The 25,731-nt window shown below is 35.8% G+C and overlaps 1 protein-coding gene across 1 annotated transcript in view; it reads left to right on the top strand.

Annotated features, from left to right (window-relative positions):
• Window positions 1-21,543, top strand: part of UBL3 (ubiquitin like 3) — a 69,420-nt gene extending 47,877 nt beyond the window's left edge. The window contains exons 2-5 of the mRNA XM_025462587.3: window positions 8,193-8,301; window positions 12,269-12,355; window positions 18,190-18,267; window positions 18,583-21,543. Of these exons, the coding sequence (XP_025318372.1) occupies window positions 8,193-8,301; window positions 12,269-12,355; window positions 18,190-18,267; window positions 18,583-18,635 (327 nt within the window). The 3' untranslated portion in view covers window positions 18,636-21,543. The remainder of the gene's footprint in view (window positions 1-8,192; window positions 8,302-12,268; window positions 12,356-18,189; window positions 18,268-18,582) is intronic.
• The last annotated feature ends 4,188 nt before the right edge of the window (window positions 21,544-25,731 follow it).

A 25,731-nucleotide genomic window follows, 5' to 3' on the forward strand; every position in this document is an offset into this window, starting at 1 on the left:
AAGAATATATATTCAGTCTTCTCATGGAATTTTAATTTTACCAAAGTCTCCCAAACTTATTTTAAAGTAAGTGTATGTTATAAAGTATTTAAAGAGAGATCATTGTATAGTTAATATAATGTGATCTACTAAACTAATTGTGGTTATGATGATGACAATGGAAGATAATTTGTGATAACAGCTATTTAGGCACTGACTGTGTGCCAGGCACTAAATGCCTTATAAATTTTGAGCTACATTATTTGATTCTGAACTGTACTTATAAGAAACCCACTGGTTTCTTTGTTTCTTCATTGATGAGAGAAAAAAAATCAATCTACATTTTCTAGAAAGCAAATAGGCTAATTTAATATTATTGTTAATTCACTTGTATAACTCAATAGTTTCTTGTTTGTGTTGAGTGATCAAAAACTAATTTAATGAATAAATAGTTGACGGTTCATATAATTTAAAAAACATTAAATGTTGCTTTGGAATATTCTCCAACTACATTTTAAAATGAGTTCAATGTTCTGGAAATTCACATTCCAACTAAAATGAGATGTCATAAAAGTTTTACTTGGAAACTTAAACTGGAGAATTCTCTAGTCTCCCCTTTGCCTGTTGTTCAGGGTAGGTAAGTGTTTTTAACAAATAAAGAATTCCACCAAGTTTTTACCTATAAAGAGTTCATATTTCGTATATTAGAATAAATATTCTGAGTGCTAAAAAGAATATAGAAAAAGATCCCATAGTTTCAACCCATTTAGCAAATATCAATGTCCCTTAGTTTATGACTCCATAATACAAGTAAATTCGTAGACAAGAATTCAGGTGTATTTTCTTAGAAGTTAAAAATCTGTTTCCAAGAATGCCTTATATTAACTTCTTCACAAATAGGACTGCTGCTTCATTCCATTGGGGAATAGGAATGCCTTCTTGGCTTCTCAAATTCTATTTTGAAATTCTTTTCTACTATTTCTTCAAAAATTTAGTCTTATTATTTCATCCAGGAGGATGAGGCTCAATAGGATTTATTTATGCCATCCCATCTCAAATATGTGTAAGCCAGAGTGTGTATGGATTGGAGTGGGGGGAGTGTGGGACACCAACCCATCCATGCACAAGAAACAACCTGTGTAAAGGCTTTAAGGCAAGTAAGAACTTGACAGTTTTGAGGAACTGAGAAAAGATACCTGTGGTTGGACGATAGTGAGGGAAAGAGTGGTTGAGATGATGATGATGTGATGGTAATACAGAGACCATGGTAAGGAATTTGCTGGGACCACCTGGTTCACTTGACCCAAGTGGTAAACATCAAACATTGTTATTAGCACACCCAGGTTCATATCTCAGCTTATCTACGTATTAAAGTCTCTGAATTCATTCGTACAACTCTAAAATGGGAGTAATAATACCTGCTTCCGAAATGAGCTAGGACAGTAGTAACTAGGGGCAATTTTGGAGATACAGGTAAAGGCACACAGTAAATGGCAAGTGTTAGCATTTCTCCTTCTTTATTCACTGTGCCATATAGACCCTACTCTGGAATATCATACTCACAGATTCTCCTTTCTGTTGTTTTAAAAATTCATTCAGCTAATATTTATGAGCATGTAAAATTTTGTATCCTAGCTACCCCTCCCCCATAATTATGGTTTTATGTCTCTCTCATAGCTTCAAGGTTACAAAATCGTCAATGGATTTCATATTAAATCTTTTGTAATCCAGGCACCAAGCATAGTGTCTTTTTTCAGAAAATGTTTGAATAAATGAACAACTAAAAGAAAGTTTATGAAATGTATGACTACCATATTTTAGCACTGCAGATGTTTGAATAATTTGTTTTAAATCAGTCCTGTCTAAAAAAATGAGCACATTTCTCCATTCCATTTTTCTGTAATGTTTAGTAGAAATGCAAAATAGCCATTTACAAATCCATAACTCTAGGAAAAAGAAAGCAGCTTATCTATTTTAAAATTCATGCATTGTTTTAAAATAAGTCACTGATAGGCTTATGTCCTTTTCTCTAGATCAAGTAGCTATATTAATACAATATTTTTTAAAAAGCATTATTAATTTTCAAATGCAAATAAGAATAAATGGAGACAGACATACAATACCGTATACATTTTTACCAAGTTGAGTGCTTGCTTTTTAAAAAATCTTATTTGGAGATTTTAATAGATTCACATGCTCTTATTGTAAGAAATAGTACAGAGAAATCCCATATACCCTTCACCTAGGTTTCCCTAATGGAAACATCTTACAGAACTGTAGTATAGTATCACAGCAGGAAATAAGACTCTGGTAAAATCTGCAGACTTTATTCAGATTTCTGCAGTCTTACATGCACTTGTTCGTGTGTGTATGCATTTAATTCTATGCAGTTTTATCACATCTGCAGATTCATGTGACCACTCACCACAGTAAGATACAGAACAGTTCATCACAAGCATCCTTTCTGCTCCCCCCCCCCTTTTTTTTAAGATTTTATTTATTTATTCATGAGAGACACAGAAAGAGGCAAAGACACAGGCAGAGGGAGAAGCAGGCTCCATACAGGGAGCCCGACGTGGGACTGGATCCCTGGTCTCCTGGGCTGAAGGCGGCGCTAAACCGCTGAGCCACCCAGGCTGCCCTTGTGCTTCCTTTTTATAGATAAGCCACCCTTCCCCCTTCACCTCTGCCTAAAACCTGGCTACCACTAATCCATTCTCCATTCCATAGTTTTGTCATTTCAAGTATACTGAATATTTGGAGTTGTACAGCATGTAATCTTTTGGGGTTGGCTTTATTTATTTAGCAAAATCCCTTTGAGATAAATTGAAAGCTTTTAAAAAGTGATTTGCAAAGAAAGTCTAACATCTTTGCACTGGCCACTTTGCTTGCCCTTTAGCAAAAAAGGCAGGAATGAGCACTACAAGGGGCAAAGGTGAAGTAGAGTGTGAATGTGAAGTAGAGTACCCCAGTACTCTTTTTATTCTTAATGAGACTCACAGGAGAAGTCAGGAATTCCTTTTCTGATTAACCTGTTGATCTCTTGTTAGAAAGCAGTCATATTTTTTTTTTAAAGGACATGGTCCATTTCCATACTTGTCTGTTTTATTTTCATAGACTATTCCAATTAATTCTGTCTTTCGGGACACCTGGGTGGCTCAGTGGTTGAGTACCTGCCTTCAGGCCAGGTTCTGATCCTCCAGTCCTGGGATCGAGTCCCACATCGGGCTCCCTGCATGGAGCCTGCCTCTCTCTCCGCCTGTGTCTCTGCCTCTCTCTCTCTCTCTCTCTCTCTCTCTCTGTCTCTCATAAAAAATTAAATAAAATCTTTAAAAAAAAATTCTGTCTTCCATTCTCGTGTTTACTTCTAAGTTTATCGTAACCAATTGAAAACAAATTGTGTCTGAATTAAGTTCTAGATGAGATTTCTCTAAATTGTTATACTCTGACAAGTAGAAATGTCAATTTGACTAAAAACTTTTTTAACTTGAAATGACGTGCATGGAAGAGTTCTTGTCATTTCCATTGGCCTTACAGGAAATGATTATGGTAGCTACCTCAGTTAAAGTCTTACTTGGATTTGTTTTGCCTCAAAAGTGACTATGAAATGTCTCATAATCTGAACACCATACCTTATGAATTTTATTACATAATAGGAGCTCCATCTCATCTTAGTCATTTGGAGTCCTGATTAACAGTTTTATTTTTAGACAAGTATGTGCATGTAGTATATCACATTTTAAGCTATAAAGAGTTGTTTTTAATCCATTGTCAATATGTCAAGAATCCCAGTACCCCACAAGCAAAAGTTCTTTTAAGATACTTTATAGATTGACTTAGCATGGCTTCAAAGAAGTAAAAAGATCTTTCATTTATAAATATTTAAATAAATGGAACATAATCTTTTAAAGGGAAACTAGCTCACATTTATAGGAATCACCATATATATTTACTGAGAGGCACTATAATATTATTTATCTGAATAAGCTTGAGAAATTTCTTAATATGATATAGGAGTAATTAACTACTGGCCAGCCTGTGTATGCAGATGTTTATCTGGGTGATTGCTTTCAAGATTTTTTCTAAGGAAAGCAAGGAAATTTAGTGTTTTCCTCCTTTGGTGTTACAACCCTAGGATACACTTGCCTATATACTAAGGCAGATGTATACATCTAGTCTAAGAACAAGGTTGTCACATAGAGATAAACATAGGAACAAGTCCAGACTCATCCAGTAATCTTCCATATCAGTAACCTAATCTTTATTCATGAGAGAGACAGAGAGAGGCAAAGACACACACAGGCAGAGGGAGAAGCAGACGCCCTGCAAGGAGCCTGATGGCAGGACTCGATCCTGCACCCCAGGATCATGCTCTAAGCCGAAGGCAGATGCTCAGCCACTGAACTACTCAGGCATCCCAGTAACCTAATCTTTAGCTTCATTTGAAAATTAGGTTGAATCAGAATTAATTTTACTTTTGAAAATACCTTACTAAATGATAGCATTTATATAAACTGTGGCATTTTACTGACAATCCAGAGCCTGACAAATTAAGCACTAAGATGTTTACATGTTGGAACTATCTACATGTTCATATGACTACCAAAAAATGATTATTATCCATTCCCATTCTTTTTTTTTTTTAAGATTTATTTATTATTTAGAGGGGGGGCAAGGGCAGAAGGAGAGAGAATCACAAGTAGACTCCCCACCCACCCCCTCTGAATATGGAGCCTGATGTGGGGCTCAATCTCACCACCCTGAGATGACCTGACTGAAATTGAGAGACAGATGCTTAACTACCCAGGCGCGCCCCCCATTACCATTTTCCCATTTGATAAAATGCCCAGAATGTGAAAGCCTGGATTTGAATCTTAGTGCTGACCTTTCCAGTCATATTTCCACTTGCATACTGAAACTAAAGAAACTGCAATATTAGTCAGTCAACAAATGTTGAACACCTACCACATGCCAGCCATTGTACCAGGCACTGGAATCAGGCAATGTGTTACTTTACTCAGCAACTTAATTTTGTGGGTTCATTGCTGTTATTTTTAACTGGGGACATAAATTTCCTTGCTGGGGAAGCAGACTTTAACTGTTATTATCAGTTTTAGATCATTGTAACTAAGATTTGATGAATTCTTAGATTTATGTATTTATAGACTTAGAGTTTTCATATTCTCTCTTCCCACCCAGAGGGGTGATTAGGTTCTAGGTAGATTTTGAAATCTTACTTTGCATTTTGTTCTGATTTTGTAGCCCAAAACTGCTTTGAAACTCTACCATGAGTTACAAACTGAAATGTTTTCTGGGACTAGCAGGTATTGTAAGTGTATAAAGCGGCCACTGTGAGTAAGTGGGGTTCAGTAGGGTCTGTGTCAAACTGAAAAGGGTATGACCCCTGTAAACACTCAAAATTTTTTTAACCTGTGTCAAACACAACTTTTTGAAGCCAAAAAGTTCTTAACATTCTGAAAATTTAGATGCACATAAATTCTTTAGACCATTGATACTGAAATACAAAAGTGAAATAGTTTACTGGTGATAGTGATGTGTATTAATTTTAAAATAAGAAATGCTGGGAACTACAGCTTCATGAACCCATTTGGTGTTACATATTTATGGGGTGGGGTGTGTGTATTATTTAGTTTAATATATTGTGGACACCTTTCCATGTCAAATCATATAGATCTATACCTTAAATTGTTTAATAACTATAGATATCCATATTTTTGTCATATTTTTCCGTTTCCATATTGATGGATATTAAGGAAAGTCTGAAGTATGCTTTGGTATGGTCTTTGTAGATTCCAAGGATTGAGTCTTTTTTTTTCCCCTTTTTTAAATTTTTAAATATTATAATTTGAATAAAAGCCCAATAGAAATTAATTTTAAACTTAAAAGATGATTCTGAAAAAAGGAGATTCGTATCATTTACACAACTCTTAGGAAGCTTGGATTTAATTATATTTCTTTTTTTTTTTTTAACTTTTATTTATTTATGATAGTCTCACAGAGAGAGAGAGAGAGGCAGAGACACAGGCAGAGGGAGAAGCAGGCTATATGCACCGGGAGCCCGATGTGGGATTCGATCCCGGGTCTCCAGGATCGCGCCCTGGGCCAAAGGCAGGCGCCAAACCGCTGCGCCACCCAGGGATCCCCGGATTTAATTATATTTCTTTCTGGTTAATCAAACACATGTGGCTGAACCATTATGAGAGGAATAATTTCTTAGGCATTAATGACTGAAGGACCCTTATACAATAGTATGTAGCCATTAAAAGATTGCATGTAAGTTCAGAGTATGTAGTATACATTTATCAGTATTCACATATAAAGAGATATATATAAATATTGTTGTATCTCTGAGAACTAAAATCCATATTGTATAGATATTGGGTTCCTTGCTTTAAAAATCACCATTACTTATTTGTTTTAGGAAATAAATAAATGGTGCTTTCTTAAAATTTAATCATTCTTACTATTACTTCAATTTTGTTCAGATAGGACTTTAAAAATTTCTCGATTTTATTACTTATTTACAGTAGTATGATTTCATCAGATCTCTTCCTGTATTAATACGCTCTTTGGTTTAATTTCAAATTTTATTCCAGTCAGAAAGGGCAGCAAGAAATTCTTGAAAGAGCGTTTCACCTGGAATATAGATTTCTTTTATCTTCTAAACTTTTAAAAATATATATTTTATTTATTTATTTGAGAGAGCGAGAAAGCACAAGCAGGGGGAAGGGGTAGAGGGAGAAGCAGACTCTACTGAGCAAGGCCCAATGTGGGACTCAATTCCAGGACTCTGGGATCATGACCTGAGCTAAAGGCAGACACTTAACCAACTAAGCCACCCAGGCACCCTAAAAAGCTTTTTTTTTTTTTATGGAGATATAATACACATAAAATTAGAATGTAATGTCTAGTCTGGCTTCTGGTTCTATTTCATCTAATATGGGATCCAGTCACATTCCAATGAATGAGGAATTGTTTGTGCATAGCATTTTTCTAGAGGAGATATTTTATAACTATGAGTACATTTTCAAAGTGCTGAGGCAATGGAAGTGGCATTGGCCGTGTTGGTAGTAGATACTAAATCAGTGACCTGGTATCTAAATGGTGCTGTGTTAGGCCATCAATTTATTCCTTGTAGACTTGGCCATCTGAAGATGTTCTGGTATTTTTTTAGAAGATAAAAGTATTGGTAACTGAAGAAGAGAGCTTGGCTAACCTGGGACCAGGCACAATTCAAACTGATACAATGACATTCTCTGTTCTTTATATATAAAGAACCTGGGCTAGTCCCAGGACTCAGCTCTAGACTAAAGCCAACTTTTGGGAAGGTGTTACTTGCTCTCTTAATTAGAGGCCCAGAAGTATAGAAAACCCCACTTGTATTTGTGTAACTTATAGGGAAATGAGTGATACGGTTTTTAGAAATAGCATCAAGTTAATTATGGATAGAGAAAAAATTAAAACGTGAACATTTAGAATGTTTTACAAAAGGTATAGGCAAATATATTTACTCAGAAATGTAAATTTATTGGATCTCAAAATTTTTAATTCCATTATTTACCTTAGATTATTCACTGAGGATGAATGTGTGTCTTTTGTCACACATAAGCTCCTCCTCTGCCTTCTCAAAATAAATGATTGTGCATTTGGGATTAACAAAACGACTATTATTGATTCCTCCTTTAACCATTGTAAAATTCTTTATGGTTTCTAGTTAATTTGTTTAGGTTTGAATAATTTTTATAGGATAAAAATTTATATATAATTTATTGTTTCCCTTTGTTTTTCTAAGAAGTAGATTATCAACTAATTTTTTTTCTGTTTAGTGATGTGATCTGCAGCGTCACCATTTTTATTAGATTTTCAATGGAAAATATGTATACTGCAGTGATAGTGATAACCTGTAAAAATATTGTTGGAGTAGTTAAATATAAAAGTATAATGAGTTTCTGTTTTCTTTTGTTTATTTATTAAGGCAAAATGGGCTCCCCATATATATTAAAAAATGGAAATAAAATCATATGCCAAATTCTCTTCTTTAAAAAAAAGTCTTTACAGAGTTCAAATAAATAAAAACTAGAAAATGGCATTAGTAATAATTTAGAATATGATTGAAATAAAAAGCCTAGGAGTCATTTTTTTACTTTAAAAATTTCAAGATTTATATTAAAAGGATCATTGTCTTCTTTCAGATAAATTTGCGCCTCATCTTGGTAAGCGGAAAAACAAAAGAGTTCCTGTTTTCTCCTAATGATTCTGCTTCTGACATTGCAAAGCATGTGTATGACAATTGGCCAATGGGTGAGTGGTGTTTTTCTCTTGAGAATGAATAATGTTAATTCTTTATACCCTACCTTGTTTCACAGACATTTTGAAAACATTTTAAAGATACAAAAGAAAAACAAATAATTGAGGATATTAGGCTTCAGAGTTAAAGGGGAAGGAACACTGTGTCTGTCTCTAGATTTTATTCTTCAGTTACCTCATTGCAAAATAGGGAAGGAGCCAGTATGCAAAATTTGTTTTTGCCTTAGAACCCTTTTAATGTAAATGAAATTGTTTTTTAAAAGATAAACACAAAGTAGCTAACACATCCAAACACTTTCATATCAGTAAATTTATTTATACCAAAACACGAATTAAAAGGAAAGAACTATTTTTAAGAAATTATAATACATTCTCATTGGTCTATCCCATATATGACCTATTTAAAATTGAGTTTGACACAAAGTTAATTTCTAATTCATGTCAATTTTATGTGTCCTCTGAATTACAAGGGCAAGAAAGTATAAAATCCATTTATGCATTGCATTTTCAAGCCAGTATCCATGACAAAATTTGAGGGAGCAGGGAAGTGATATTCCTTCCTTTCTCTGATTCTTCTCCATGTAATAAGACTTTGTCTTGCCATCCTGAAGTGAGTCTTTATCTTGTGTTTTTCCTTTGAACTTTCCCTAAGTCATCTTGGTCCCATGTATCATAGTAATAATATGAATGTTTCAGCTGATTTAACTTAATTTTACTAGCCAAAGCAATTTGTACTTTTAAAGGACAAGATTCATTTCAACAAAGAACACAGTGTATTCAAAATGAATCCATCAGATCAGTTTCTCAACTTTAAATAATATATGGAACTCTTTAGAGGAAGAAAATTCTTGTAGATTTCCTAGTGCCAACTTAAATTATTTTTATTACAATTTTTTTAAAGATAGAAACATAAACCCCTATTCAGATGCTTTAGCCTTATTAATTCATATACATCCATAAAACTAAAACAGATCTAAAAAGAAAATGGAAATACAACTCTAAAACCAGTAATGTTCAAATTAGCAACATTAATGTGCCAGATGATATATTTTTGCTAAAACTCACTCACTTCTTTCACCATGAATATAGTACTGTTGAGTTTGGCATGCCTGTGCCCCTGCTTGTTGTATGAGGACCCAGTTATCTGCAGATTCACCACAAAACCTTCATTCACACAGTGTACCCAATTGTCATTTAGCCTTCACTTAGCAAGAATGCATTGTTTTTATATTTACTCAACCTCTGTTCTTTTCTTATTAACCTCTTGACAATTAAAGAAGTACTGCTTAGCGCCAGTACAATCATAAACTGCATATGTGGGCAATAAATCCAAGACTGTACTTGATTATAAGTTGATTTTTTGAGTTATCTAGGTAATCTCTTCCAGATTATCATTAAAATATAAAAATGATTTAAAAATTCTCAAGGACTTTCAGACCCTAAGAACATGGCTTTGTTGTTCATGAACTCAGGATTTGTGGACCTGCATTTAAGAAATACTAATTTGGACTAATATTTTCAGATGACTGGATCTTTCTTCCTTTGGTAACCAGGGACTAGTCAATATTTGTTCCTAAATCAGAGAGGGACTAAAGCGAAATGTTGGAGGTAAGAAGGAATTTCAGAAAAGCTGAAGTAGACCAAACTTGGGGCTCTTAGAATATGGAATTTTCCTTGTAGGCAGGCAGTATAGATGACTGTCAGTAGGAAAAACATTTTTAAATACCTAATAGTGATGTTGTACAGAATATGATCTAGAAGATTACTTTTGTGATTTTGGGAGGAGAAGGTAAAGATCGGTTTTGACATTTATAGTATGGTAGAAAAGATTACATACACAAGACATAAAAGGGCAGTTCCTCTCAAAAATTTATTTTTGGGGGCAGCTTTATAACTTCTGGTTAAAAAAATACATACCTCTTAATTCCTTAAAAATCCTGATTAATAGTAAATAAAGGTAGGGCTCAAGTGCAGGTGTATGCCATAAATAGTGTCCCAAATGAATGAACCAGCCATCTATCAGCATTGGAAATTGTATCAATCCCACATTATTTATTTTCACCTGCAAATTTTTGAGCCCAGCCTTTCCTAAGTTTGCCACTTCTACCCAGCAATTTTAGACAATGCAGGGAATAAAAATAAAGTTTTATATTATATAAAATATTTAAATTAAAAATCTAGTTCTACATTTTATCTCATAATAGGTCAGCAAATGTTAATATTTGTTGGTGCTAATAATGAAAGTATAGTAAATACTAAACCAGTAGGAGAAAACATGTACAATATATTTTTGGAAAGAGTTAGTTTTTCTTGGTCTACTCTTAGGCAATTTAGTGGAATATAGTTAATAGGTGGAATAGCTCTTACCAGGTCAGAGGTCCAAAAAAATATACTCTAAATATATGTTACTAGTTGTTGAAATTCCTCCTTAAAGCCTTGTTCTTCTATAGGTCTCTCTAAATCTCAGATCCTCTGAAAGGTAAAAGTAGATAGCATATTAAACCAAATGAAATATGTGGAAGTTACAACACTCTGTATAAAATCATGAAGTATGGTAGCTCCAAGTTTTTGCCTCTTGAAAAAATACTTTAAATATTTTTATAATTTTTTTCCAGTTAGTTAGACACTGACATTTGTCCTTATATGTATGGACACTTCCATCTTGACCAGAAATAGTCTGTTAAATAATAATTTGGGGTGCAGTGAATTCAAAGTAATCCATAGTAAAGTGTTGTTACAGGCTTAGTTGATCTTCCAGTAAAAAGGGACCTGGGAGTGCTTATTGTCTGAGGCAGCAGAGGCATGCAGGGGGCTTGGAAGGGGGAGGAATGGCCAGGCTGATTCATTTGGCCTCCTCTCCCATTTCTGTTGTGCTGAGTCAGTGGGAGAGATACTTTTATCACATTCATATTCATCATTTTGAACACTCAAAAGGAAAAGTGCTCTACTTCTTTTCTGCCACTTCTCTTTAGGATATTTAAACTCATCCTTCTGTTGACAGCTCCTGACAATAGGAGCTTCTGTAGGAAACAAACATATCATACTAGAATTCTTGAAAAAGATGATAATGGAATTCTCAATCTTTGTGACAGTCAGAGCTTAAATTATTATATCTCCCAGCTAGTGAAATTACTAACCCTTTACCCTATCACAGTATCAGTGGATATGTTAAATAATGTTAAATCATTATTTTAACAGTAGTATTCCATATTTCACTATAGCATAAGTTGTACACGAAATATTCTGTTACCCATCCTACTCACCAGTTTGTTTTTTTATTTTTCTTTATGTACTTTCCTAGCATATTTGTGTAGTATCTTCTAATATATGTTGTTTTCGAGTTTCTTCTTAATATTTTGGGTAAAGTGAACTTAAAGTTACATCTTCTATAATGTTTATCAGTTGGCTTCAGAAGACAAAGTAGTAATATTATCCAAAAGTAAACATTGCTATTTTTTTTTATTTTTTAAATTTGTGTTCTCTAGTTTTATTAAGGTATAATTTTTTAATTCTCTGTATCAGTATATTAAAACCTTTGTTAAACTTATTGTCTCTAGCTTCAAATACATATTTTGACAGTAAAAATATTGGAACATTATAATATTCTCTGTTAATTACTGGTAATAGTAATTAATTTTCAAATGACATTTCTCTTTACCTAGAATTAGATTTTTCCCAACTCATTTGTTTTGATTCTTAAATTTCAGGACTATGTTTTGACACCTTTAGTGTTCTTCAAGAAGCCAAACCTAGTCTTTCTGTGACTCTTACTATTTAATGAGAAGAACTACCAAGAACCAGGTCTACAATGATTGATTTTGACTATTTCAATTATTGCAAAGCTCCTCGTGTCTTCTTTGATGTGTTCTCTCTCTGATTTGCATCTGCATTTTTTGAGCAATGCAGTAATATCTTAACTCTGTCTTGAAATACACCTAACAAGTTTACTGATTCTTTTCAGACTGGGAAGAAGAGCAGGTCAGCAGTCCAAATATTCTACGACTTATTTATCAAGGACGATTTCTACATGGAAATGTCACATTAGGAGGTAACAAGGGAAAATAAGGGAAGGGAGAAGAAATGTGTGGGAAATATCAGAAAGGGAGACAGAACATAAAGACTGCTAACTCTGGGAAACGAACTAGGGGTGGTAGAAGGGGAGGAGGGCGGGGGGTGGGAGTGAATGGGTGACGGGCACTGGGTGTTATTCTGTATGTTAGTAAATTGAACACCAATAAAAAAAAAAAAAAAAAAAAAAAGGAGGTAACAGTCACCTTTGTAATGGGATTTAATGTCTGTCTCATGGCAGCAGCATTCATTTGTTTAAATGTATTTGTCTGATTTTACCCCCCAAAAATGATAATTTCAAACTCATGAATTGTGCCTATTTTGGTAACTCTGTATTTTGCATTCTGTTAAATTTCATTTTAGCACTTTGATAAGTGTTTAGTCTCTTATGAAATAAACTCTATCTCATTAGGAGTCCATACCTATTATTTTGTAAATGTAATTTTATTGTACTTCTGGATACTATAAATTAGGTATGATATTTTTAAGTTAAAACCAGACACACAGAGCAGGGAAAGTATATGATCATTGATTTTCAGTTTGACTCTGATATAATTGACCATGGTGTAAGAACACATTAATGAGTTAGTGTGTGGTGTGGGGATTAAAAGAGCACATTTAGAACCAGGTTGTCCATGTATCCTGGTTCCATTCTGCTGTTTAACCTCGGAGAAGTCACTTGATGTTCCTTATCTATAAAATGGAGTAACAGTAGTGGCTACCTCCTAGGTTGAGAGGGTTAAATTATGTATTCAAGGCACTTAGAATAGTGTTTGGCACACTATAAATACTTCTTTGGTATCACTGCTCTTTATATGTGATTGGAGAGATGTAGCTCAATAGCACCCCCTCATGGGGGTACATTCTCTACCATCATCAGGGTTTGTTGTGTTTTTAGCACCTGTATTTCAAATATATTCTAATAATTAGAAACTTGTAGACAAATGAAGTGATCTACTTTAATATTTTTGTTTAAATATAGTCTGACTTTTTTTTTCTCTACACCTAACAATGAAATGTTTAATTTGTTTTTCCTTAAGGTAGGATATTTTCATTCATTCATTCAGCAAATATTTGTTTCTTACATGCCAACACTATGCTAAACAATTGGAGATACAGGGTTGAACAAGACAGAATGTCTTCCTTCAGGGTGCTCTAGTATTATGTAGTAGAAACAGATAAAACCCACTCAAAATACTAGGTGACAAGAGCTGTAGTAGAGGAATGCAAATGGTTAATATGACAGTATCGGGTAGGTAGAACACTTAATGATATAATTTCACTCATAACTTCGTTTCAGTGGCAGTATTATATAAACTAGTTTAAAAAGTGCTGCTGTCTACTAAGCTACATTTTAAATGTAGCCTTTTTTTTAATTTTCAAAAAATTAAAAATAGAACTACTGTATGACCCAGCAACTCTGTGTCTGGGTTTTTATCTGAAGAAAATGAAAACACTAACTCAGAAAGATATCTGCATCCTCTTGTTCATTGTACATCATTTATAGTAGATAAGATATGGAAGCAACCACTGTTTGTTGATGTATGCATAGATAAAAATGTCTCTCTCTCTCTCTCTCACACACACATACACACACACACACAGGAATATTATCCATCCATAAAAAAGAATGAAATCTTGCCATTTACAACAACATGGATGGACCTAACGAACATTATGCTAAGTGAAATAAGAGAAAGATAGATACCATATACTCTGTTATATGAGGACAATAGAGAAAAACAAACCAAGCTCATAGATACAGAGAATAGATTAGTGGTTGCCAGAGGTAGAACGTGGGAGAAATCAATGAACTGTGTGTGTATGTGTGTTTTTACTTAAATAAATTGAAGAATGAATGAATGATAGAAACTAAGCATTAAAATAAAATAACACTAATTTAACATAAAATAAGGAAGCTACATTTCCTTTGCACAACTGAGCAAAAGCCTAAAAATTTGTGACCTGCCACACATGGGCAGAGGATTCTGGTCTAGAGGAGCAGTCTGTGTTTTCCACTGGGCTGTTTTCCTCTACATTTGTTGAGATTGGGGGATATAAATTAGTTATTACAGACTATTGATCTCTCAGCAGGTTCACTCATCTCCAGGTAGATGACCCTCAAACCTTTTTTTTTTTTCCTGTAGATTGTTCTTTTCCAAGTATATATTACGCATTTGAAACAAATTTTAAAGAAGTAAAACTAAATAAATAAAATACAGCTGTTTTGGTTTGTTGCTCTTTTATAAAGTTACATTGACCAGCTCTCAGCTCCCTGGCTATGTTGTACATTCATAAGGGATGGGCCGTCTGTTAGTCTTTGGTTGTCTGTGCTTCACAGAAGCTCTTGTAATATTAATTGAATTTAATATCTTAGCTACATGAGTACACCTTGAGACTGTTTCCCTTTCAATATTTATGCATGTGAGAAATTTCCCAACAACTTATATCTTTAATTATCTTTCCGTCGTGGCCCCAGATTCTCAACTTTATATTAAATAAATATCATGGGATTTATGTTAAAATCAAACCATTAATTCATTCCCATTAAAGTATAAATTTTTACTAGCACTTTTTTGGAACTTATTTTTTGAATAATTAACAGATTGTTTTACTGTTAATATTGTCATTCTGTATTGCTTTCAATATTTTCCAAAACAAAACAAACTGCCTCTGGCTTTAGTGACTTAGACAAATAGCACAGAAGCATAACCTAGACCTTTCAGAACAATTAGTCTATCTGGATGTTTGATAAAGGTTGAATAACATTCAAGTATGTGGTTTTTTTGGTCACAGTTTTGCTTTTTAGTTTCCCCGTGTTCTCATATCTGGATAATAAAAGAGACAGTACACAGGGCCATGGTAACTATAAATACTTAAATGGCTAGTGAGGAGAAGATGTAGGCTAGCTTTGCACTGTTTGAGACTTGCTCTGTATAACCTTAAATTAGGCTTAGGACTAACGGCTATAAATCAAAAACAGGCAGATTACTATTCAATACAAGAAAGAATTATTTGAACGTGTCAAGCTGCCTAAAGAAGGAATAGACCACTGAGGGAAAAGAGTAAAATCTTTGTTATTGGTTACATACAAGCGTTAGGTACAGCCGTGGGTAGGGTTCAGTCATTTTGTGGATGGTTAAACCAGGAGTCCTGGGCATTCTTTGTCACTCTATGATTTTGTGGTTTTAGTAAGTCTTAGGTTTAATTTTTTTTGTTAGCAAGTTTCTTAAAACATAGCCCTGAATCCCTTTTGAGATACAACTTTTTAGTTCCATAGAATTTCAATCTACTAAAGAAAAGGTATGGTAACAGTCTTACTAAGGATAAAGAAGATCAGCTACAAATTTGACACTCAATACATTGGAGCTCATCTTTTCTCAAAATGTGGAGACTGGCATAAGAATCATCTAGGATACTTATTTTGAAATGAAGATTTCTGTGTCCTGGCTAGTTGGAGGAAAGCTCTCACTACCTCTCTCCTCCCCTCTTCCCTTCCTCTCTCTCTGTCTTCCTCTCTTCCTCTCCCTCTCCCTCCCCTTGTCCCCATTGAATTGAAATCCTGAGTGATTTTTATGCAGTGTTGAAAACTCCTGGCGTTGCCTGGGAGGCTCAGTCAGTTAAGCATCTGCCTTTGGTTCAGGAAATGATCTCAGCGTCCTTGGGATTGAGCCCCACATTAGGCTCCCTTCTCAGCAGGGAATCTGCTTCTCCCTCTCCCTCTGCCTCCTCCCTACTCATGTGCCTACACACTCTCTTCTCTCTCTTTCTCTTTCTTCGCTTTTTCAAATGAATACATAAAATCTTAAAAAAAAAAAAATAACTCCTGCTTTCGATATCCTACATAGTGTAGTAAGCAGAGGCTTCCACAGTGAAGGAAAGAGAAAGCCTTTAAATTCTTATATCCCTCTTCCTTTCCTTTCTTTGATACTGTTAGCATCAGTATCTACTATTTCCAGTTAAAATTCTGATGGAGAAGAAAAATAATAATCCCCATCAGTCAAATTTGTAGCTTCAAATGGTAAGCCACTCAGCAGCTTTCGGGCCTGTCCACATTTCTCTAAGTGTACTTCATTTCTCTGCTCACTTACTATTTTCTGAGATCCATCTTCTTTGCTTTCTCAAAATGACGATTATGATGAGGGTAATATTTACTGCATGTTTTCTCTGTGCCAAGCCCTGAACTAAGCACTTTCCTTGGATTGTTTTGTTCAATCAATACAGCTGTAAAGGGCAGATGATAGAATTATTTTCTCCCTATGGGTGGAGGAAACTGAGGCCAGGGGACAGGTAAATGACTCGCCTGTGACTCATCTCAGGTTGGCAAGTAGTGGAGATGAGATTTTCAAGCCAGATCTGGCTTACTAGAATCTAGGAGATGATAGGAGAGTGATATGTAGTTTTAAATTCAGTTAGTCTTTCCCAGCACATTTAATGAAAAATTTTATAATACTAAGTTTTATTTGCATTTTAATGTTAAATCAAGCCTAGGAGATTATCCAAAAATGGCCCTCTTCTTCTTTCATCATATTGTGTATTTATGGGCCATCATACTTCATTTGAACTTGAAAAGTTAAGAGAATAGACCAAAATACTGGCTGGCCAACTTTTTTAAGTAAGATGGACACTCATCTTGATAATGAAATATGAATATTATTGAAGATAATTAGGACTCTTTTTTTAATCTACATGTTAACCATCATCCTATAGAGCACAATTTAAAAAGCAGGTAGCAGGAGAATCATACTTGCTAAGTAATGATCTTAAGCATGCCTTAAGTTTATATAGTTAGTGATGAGAAAGTAGGTCTAGATGTCAGAACTGAGTCATCTCAATTATGGAAATAACTTTATAAGTTAGATATACTGGCTGCTTCTAATTTTATACAGAATAACAAAGAGATTAACCATGAAACTTAATGTTTGTATTTGCTTAAATGGTTCATGGATACATGGTTGTGTGTTATATTATTCTATGTCTGAAATATTTCATAATAAAATGTTTTATTATGAATGAGAAAAGCCTTTTAAATTAAGACTTAACTAGAAAACAGTGATTATTAATAATGCCAAAACAGTGATTTTCTTAAAGTAACCTTTTAAAGAAAATTACTTCCTCATTGAATAATACAGGGTTGAGAATAAATATGTAAAATTAAGTTTGTTGTTTGTTCTACATTATAGTGACCTCTTTGGTGTATAAGAATATTATTAAGTGACTGCATATTAGATAATTAGATTTAGAAACAAATATCTTTACTTTTCCCTAATCTAGGAAAGATATTCGCAGAGACTTTTTTAGTTCCTTTTCTTATCTGCACGTTATCTCCAATATTAATTAATTTTGTATTTTTTTCTTGTCCCTTTCCTTCAACAGTAGGGGTATCAGTGTCACACTAATGGCCATAGCTGGGTAGAATAATTTTTGAATTGTTTCTGATAATATTAACCTAATTTCATTTTGTAAGAGGTGCTCTAACTTGTAAGAAGTTCAGTCTGTATAAGAGATTCTATAAAAAGCAATCAATTCTTTAAATGGTTTCAATTCTGGGCAGCCCGGGTGGCTCAGCGGTTTAGTGCCGCCTTCAGGCCAGGGCCTGATCCTGGAGACCTGGGATCAAGTCCCGGGTCAGGTTCCCTGCGTGGAGCCTGCTTCTCCCTCTGCCTGTGTCTCTGCCTCTCTCTCTCTCTCTCTCTCTCGTCTCTCATGAATAAATAAATAAAATCTTTTAAAAAAATAAATGGTTTTAATTCTGATTAGTGATTTCAGTAGGTCAGTAAATATGTAACAGAATATCTTCTGCTTTTCCTATAGCATTAAAACTTCCTTTTGGCAAAACAACGGTGATGCATTTGGTGGCCAGAGAGACATTGCCAGAGCCAAACTCTCAAGGTAAGCTTCTCACTCCAGCTACAGAGATAGGCACTCAAGAATGGTTCCGTGTTTTTGGACCTTCTGAGGGAAAGGAAGTTTTCATTGTTTATGAACAGAGCTTGCTAAGCAAATAACCAGACATCCCGGAAATGGGCTATAATTAAAACAGGCTATAATTATAATTTTTTAAATTAAAAAAAATTTTTTAATTAAAATTTTTTAACTTAAAAATTGCAAATATTAAAAATAAGTCTTATTACTTTTGGATGCCACCCCTCCCCACCACCTAATTTGAGCATTTTTATAAACAAAGCTTTTCTGCATTTTCTTCAGGTCAGAGGAATCGCGAAAAGACTGGAGAGAGTAATTGTTGTGTAATCCTGTAAACACTGTCTACTACGTGTACCGTGATGTAGTCTTTGTCTTTCATGCTGCTGGAAAAGAAGAGACCCAACATTGCTTCAGAAACCCTTAGGAAGAGTCTGCCTGTAAATCCATGGAACTGAATGATCTCATGAACACTGTCATTTTCTCTCATCAAAGTGAAAAGAACCAAGAACATTTTTCACTACGATTTTTTATTTCTAGTATCTTTGTTTATGTTGAGCAGTTTTAAAATATATTGGTTTTTGAATGCTATCCATCTCCGGGGGCAAAGTTAACAAGTTCTCTTTCCTAGCGGAAGCCATTTTGCTGCCACAGAAATTTTCATCACCAGAACTAACAAATCAAGTGTTCCAAATATAGTTTGCACTAAAAAAGATTGACATGATTTTCTTCATCAGCAAAATTTACAACCTGGTTTATGGCACCTAGAAATGCTCAGAAATACAATTCCATACTGGAACACACTCAGCAATTAATGAAGTTAATTAGTGGGCCGACTGGAGAGGGAGAACTGGAAAAGAAACTGAGCTGTTGGGTGAATTCTATCAGAGTCAGCCATGACGGCCACACTGGCACAGAATACAAAACTGAGTGTGACTCTTTTCACTGCAACAAATGAAAAAAACAAAATGTGCCTGTTGTTTAAAGCACTCAGTGGAGAGCTGATGAAACGAATTGCTTTTCCTTTCACACACGCACTCCTCAGTCATGCGGTCACCGAGTGCTTGTCCACACAGCACAAAAGGGGTGCGAGTGCGCTTCCTAGCCTTAATGTGGGAGGTTCAATTCCATACTCATAGACTTGCATTGCCGCGCAGAGATAATAGAAAACCTCATTTACTCATCAGTTTTATGTATTTGAACATCAGCAAATTGAATTTTTCCATAATTATTGCTCATCTGTAACTGTGTCCAGTGTCACACTTACACATTAGCATTCAGGTGAATTCTTTAAATTAAAAATAATTCTCCACAGTAACTAATTTTGTTTCTTTATGTAGTTTGCATTTGGTATTAGTGCTTGCAATTGTATTAAAATCAAAAGCTGACTTTTAGGGCATACTACATGATGAAGGATGCCATTCTTTTGTTTTTTACCAATAATTTAAAAATTGATATGCTAAAACAATTTGCACAGCACTAAAGCATGAGCTAGTTTCATCTAAACCTGTACAAATATAAAAGATTTTATATTTTTTCGCTGGGAAGAAATTCTTCCTGGATGAAATTACAAATATGTGTAGAATATATTTAATAAAAAACTTATAAAATACCTAACTATAGAACTTAAATATAGATTGGCGTGTAGTATATAGAACAATATTCCATATAAATAACTTTAGCCTTTATAAAAATGAAGTTGCAGGCTGACATTATGTTCTGTACTTAAATAAGTGTCCATGGCCCTTAAAAACATCTAAGTGTAAATGGTTTCAAATGGTCAACTTTGTCTAAAGTTAATCAGGTTATTTTATTCATTGTCGATGCTTTGATGAAAAGGCTTTATATGCAGTAGATCTACGAAAATATTGTTCATACTGATCAGACTTAAATTTGTATAGAGCAGAGTTTTAAAACGAATGTAAATAGCACTAAACATTTTCTTTCTGCAACCTGTACTTAATAGATTCTTTCTGTAAACTAAAGAGAAAAAAATATCAGTGCATTTCAGTGGTAATTTTAAAGGTCTTGATTAAGTCGATTATTGTTTAAGCACCGTCTCAGCCATGTTAAAATTGTTTTCTACTTTTATTTCTGAATCTTTAAGAGATTTGTTTAATATTCTGTTGTTAGTTTCAGGAGTATTCACGATGTATCTTTGATATTTAACCTGGTTAATTTGTGCACAGAGCAACAATGGATAGCATTATGCAGTCTCTGTTATCACTAAAATGTTGTATTCAGATGTTAAATATTTATATGCTTTGTTGACTAGCTTAAATGTGAATTCTGTTAGTGTTGACTAAAGAGGAATCTGATAGTTACTTAATTGGGCAATTATGCCATTTATTTCTCTCTTCTTCTTTTGTAAAACTACTGGTAATTATTTTTAATACCTATTTTAATTCTAATTCCTCTTCTGTTTTTCCAAAGTTAAAGACTATCAGTTAATTTAGATTGAATTTTTATGATGGTTTAAAAAAATAATTCTCTATTGGTTTTCAATATATTTTTCTGTGTGTTCCCATGTTATAAATTTCCCTTTTACAAGACCACAATCTAAAGTTTGCAAAATGGGTGAACTGGTTCATTCATAGAGAAAGAATTATGTCACTTAATTCCTGATAACATTGTTGTGCAAAATGAAAAAAAATTTAAAATAGCAGTAAAATTATATACTGAAAACACCAAAAATTTAGATGCCTTAATAGTATATCCATGAAAATACTCAACTGTCCCTTTGGAAATAGTTTCTTGGACTGCCTGATGTCTGAAATATGATTAATCATATCCAAGGCTACCACTGAAGATCCCTCTGCCAAAAATAACAGCTCATTTACCAAGAGGTAAAGGCTGCATAGATCCAGTCATGTAAATAAAGCCTGAATTATGGGCCTGGGATACCTGCCCAGTGCTTGCTATCTAACTCACCTCTTTTACCTAAATTATCCTAGACTTTGTTAAGTGTTCCGGACAAGGCAAAGCTTTTCTTCTTTATTAAAACCTCAGCATGTCTCCTTGATCTGAATTATTTGCTTTCTGTTCAAGATAGGTTGTATCTTATCCTATCATGAAAAATAGAGTATCTAACATCGTCAGTCACATTAAATGAGGTTTTCTCATAACATACATTTATCCTTAGTTATGTGTCATCTTGACCAATGTTGCAGTAATTTCTGTTAGCTGATTGTGGTAAACAATGTTTAATGTGAAAAGAAATTAAAACTTTCTTCATCTGTTGTAGAATATTTTCTTCTTTTAAATGACTTCTATTTGTAATTTTGATGTATCTTCCTGTTATTTGTACTGCTTTTCTCTCTTATTCCCTTCCATTTATTTTATTACATTCTTCAGTAAAATCACACCGCACCAACCTTTCTTTTATTTTGACCAAAATCAAAGAGAAATGATCAAAATTTAGCATGCCTTCACACCATCCTTATTGGCCACTGACTGTCACAGGCATGTCTTCAATTTTTTCACATTACCATTTTGTAATACAGTCTCCTGTTAGCTGAACAGCAAATGTGTGGGAGGAGGGCTTGAAAGAAGAGTGCATAACCTGTGATTATGGCTGAAATCAAACTGCAGGCTGCTGGCTCCTATCCAGGCACGGTCTCCCTGGCCAGGGGGCTTTCTTCCCAAGCCCATATGTAACACCCATGAAGATCTTTTACAGACTTGGTGGGAAGGGCATGGCTTCTGGAAGAGCTCCCCGGCAATATTAAGTGAGAAACCTGTAATCCTTGGAGAGTAAAGTTTAAACCAGCACTAGAATATGAGAACGTTTCACTTTTTATTTGGTGGTCTTTGACAACGATGTCAAATGTTTGCCCTTTAATATTATTTTGTATGGTCTGCCTCTTTTTTCAAAATCATGACTTTCAAGAAATATAGCATAGACCTAAGAAGTCAGCAGTGGAGAAAAGGGAATGTCAGCCTTCTATGATTCAACCAATGAGAGAGGTAAACACACACACATTTTTTTTTAAGACATGTATTTATTTATTAGGGAGACATAGCATGAGCAGGGAGGAGGAGACGGAGAGAGAGAAGCAGGCTCCCCACTGAGCACGGAGTCCTATGTGGGCCTCAATCCCAGGACCCTGGGATCATGACCTGAGTCAAAGGCAGATGCTTAACCCTCTGAGCCACCCAGGCACCCCCACACTTGTGTTTCTTTTTTCTCCCCCCCGCCCACTTATGTTTCTTAAAATGTCTTTGAAGTGATTTGTTTTTGAGTTGGGAGAATCTACCTGGGTTCAAAGTATAGTTACTGCGTGTTCAAACATTATCTAAGTTTTTTATATTTCCTGAGCCGTATTTCAGTGTAAGAAGTCTACAGTGTATTAAGAGAAACTTTGCTCTATTCAAATAACACGAGGAGGGAAGGAGTGACTGCCCATAGGTGGTCCTGAAGCCTTAAGGTTCCAGCTGGTGCTGCTTTTAGACTGTCCACATGTTCATATATAACAATACAGTTTGTAGTTTCATTCAGTTCTCAGTTGTCCATAAGATAGTTTCCCCATCAAACTGGAGACGGGCTCTCTCAGGCCCCACTTCCTTAACTCCATGTTCTCTGGGGGCATTGCTTCATGAGTTCCACTAATTTGACACTTTCCCCTTATGTTTCTCAGAAGCACTTTTTAAGCTGATCATTTTAAGAGTACATTTTGACTGATATTCAGTCCTCAGGTTTCAGAATGCCATGAGAATATCTGGACTTTGGAGTAACGCCTGGCTTCAAGCTGGTGACCGAACAATGTATTTAATCTGTGGGCTTCAGATTATATAGATTTATTAAATATTTTATGACAAACTGGCAAATCTGTCAAAAGTCTTTATGTCAAAAATTAAGTGCTAGGCATCAACATGTACTCGAAACTTTACAAAAATAGCTTACGAAAATGTCAGAAAATTCGTGGATGATTCTATGTTAAGAGACTTCTAAAACAAAGACAAGAAGTGAGGTGATCTTAAAAATAAGCCTGACATTAGAGGAGATGTAGAGGACCCAGTAATCAATGAGACATGGCTTAGATTCCAGAGATTCGACGGTAGGCACAGGACCGACCATATTAACACAAGGACGTAACTCTCGAACTTTGAGGTGGGCTTTGCTGGGTAAATGTAAAAGTACACATATACATTGTTCAAAAGAGCTGAGTCTAAAAAGGGTGGGAGGCAGCACAATGTCAAGAAGACACGTGGAACTTCACTGACGTGAGAAGTGAAGCAGGTGAAGAGTGATGGGGAGAAGAGACAAAATATGGGCTGATACTTCAAATTTGGGCTACTGATTTCTGAATCTACCTCGGGAATCACTGAGGCAAGGCACTGCGCGGATGGACAGGACTTCCCTGGAGTTTTGTTTTTTTAGATTTTATTTATTCATGAGAGACACAGAGAGGCAGAGACACAGGCAGAGGTAGGTAGCCCCAGGCGGGACTCGATCCCAGGACCCCGGGATCATGACCTGAGCCAAAGGCAGCCGCTCGCTGACCACCCAGGCGTCTCCGCCCGGGGGTTACTCACTGAGACCATCTGTTGGGCCTGCCTTGCTGGGAATGCCATGTCACAGTTGTGCCTCAGATCGCTGTGATGACAGAGTCCTTGAGGCAGGAGCTGCCGAGGGCGCCACACCGGCTCCTGCGACCTTACAAGAGACTTCTGCCTCTGGACATTATTCTGTCTGGATGTCATTTCTGAGACCGCTATGGCCACCCAGCAACCCTGAGGGGGACGGGTCCCTGCGCACACTGCAGAGCTGTGGTTTCTGCCCAGTGTGAAGCCCACGCTCCAGACGTCTTGAGAGGCCATCTAGTATATTTATCGGAGTTTGTCTCTATTTCCAAAGACATTCCTAATGACCCACAGAAGGAAATGCTAGATGTCAACATTTACTCCAACTTTATGAAATCAGCTTGCAAAAAGATTAAAAAATTGAAGATGATACTGTGTTCGAATCTCTCAAAAATAAATGCTTCACTGGTCGCAAATTATCCTGATGGTAAAGGAAAATAGGGACTTCTAAAGACACCATCATGACCACAGTCCAGCTCCCCAATTGTGATTTTTTAAAAGGCAGGAGCAGAAAATGAGAGTTTGGACATAAAATCAAAGAGGGAGACAGTGTCAAACACCCCTGTGCTTAGTGTCTGAAAGGCCTTGAATGAGCTGGAGTTGACAGAAAATCATAAAAAAGTACTTTTGCTGTGTTTGAAACAAAAAAGAACAAAGCAGGGATACAGCGCTGGTTGTCAACCCTAGCTGTGCCTTAGAATCACCGAGGGGATTTTCGTTTTTTAATATTTTGCTTTTTAATATTGATGCTTGGGCATCTCACATGGGCTGAATTAAATCTGCACACTTGTGGCTTGGAGCATTTGTCCTGAATTTCGGCCCATGACCAAAACCAGAGCCACTTAAATACCAAGAATACAAGGGAACACAGTGGAGAGGTGGGAATAAGCACAGTTCAAATGGGATTGGAAACCAAGTGAGATGGTGGGGACAGGAATCAGGGGCCAGCTACCAGTGGGCTCAAGCCCCCAGACCCAGGCTACACTCACCTTCCCAAATTCTAAGGGAACCTGTGCGCTGAGCAATCCTGTCCTACTGTCAGCAGTGGAGGGGAACCCCAGACCCCCTCCTTCCTGCTGGCCCTTGCACACGCTCACCCCCACACCCATTCTGGGGCTACAGGGAGGCCCAGACAACCCTGTCAGTATCTTCATCATGACCCCCAATCCCCGTGTGCCCCAGGGCATCTGTTTTCTGGTCCCATTTCCTCCCCTCATTCCAGAAACCCTGTCATCCGGCCTGCAGAATTCAGGATTGGGCAGAAATCTGCCATATTGCCTCATCCTGGAAGTTCTCTTTCATTCTTGAATTGTCCATTGAGGGTACTACCTCCCCTGCGGGCCTGGAAGTACTGTGTTTTCAAAAATGGTCACTGACCTGAGTGCTTGCTGGGTGACCAACACCATTCTATGGTCATGATGTGAACTCGTGTTACAGGTGATAAAACAGGCCCAAAGAAGTGTAGCTTATTTTTGACCATAGAGGTTCACTTTCCCGGCAGAGGCTGTTCCCGAAAATACTCTTTGCGGTTCTCTTTTGTTTTTAAAATTAACATTTGCTCATTGTAAGAGCATCTCATGACTATAGAAAAGTATGAGGAGTAAGAAACTAATCCCATCACCCACAACCAATTACTAGTATCTTGGTAAATTTCATCTAGTCCTCTTTATTAATATGTACATATGAAAGTGAAAACAGGGATCCCTGGGTGGCGCAGTGGTTTAGCGCCTGTCTTTGGCCCAGGGCACGATCCTGGAGACCCGGGATCGAATCCCACATCGGGCTCCCGGTGCATGGAGCCTGCTTCTCCCTCTGCCTGTGTCTCTGCCTCTCTCTCTCTCTCTCTGTGTG

This window comes from Canis lupus, chromosome 25, assembly GCF_003254725.2.
Source record: "Canis lupus dingo isolate Sandy chromosome 25, ASM325472v2, whole genome shotgun sequence".
In the NCBI taxonomy this organism is placed as follows: Eukaryota; Metazoa; Chordata; class Mammalia; order Carnivora; family Canidae; genus Canis; species Canis lupus.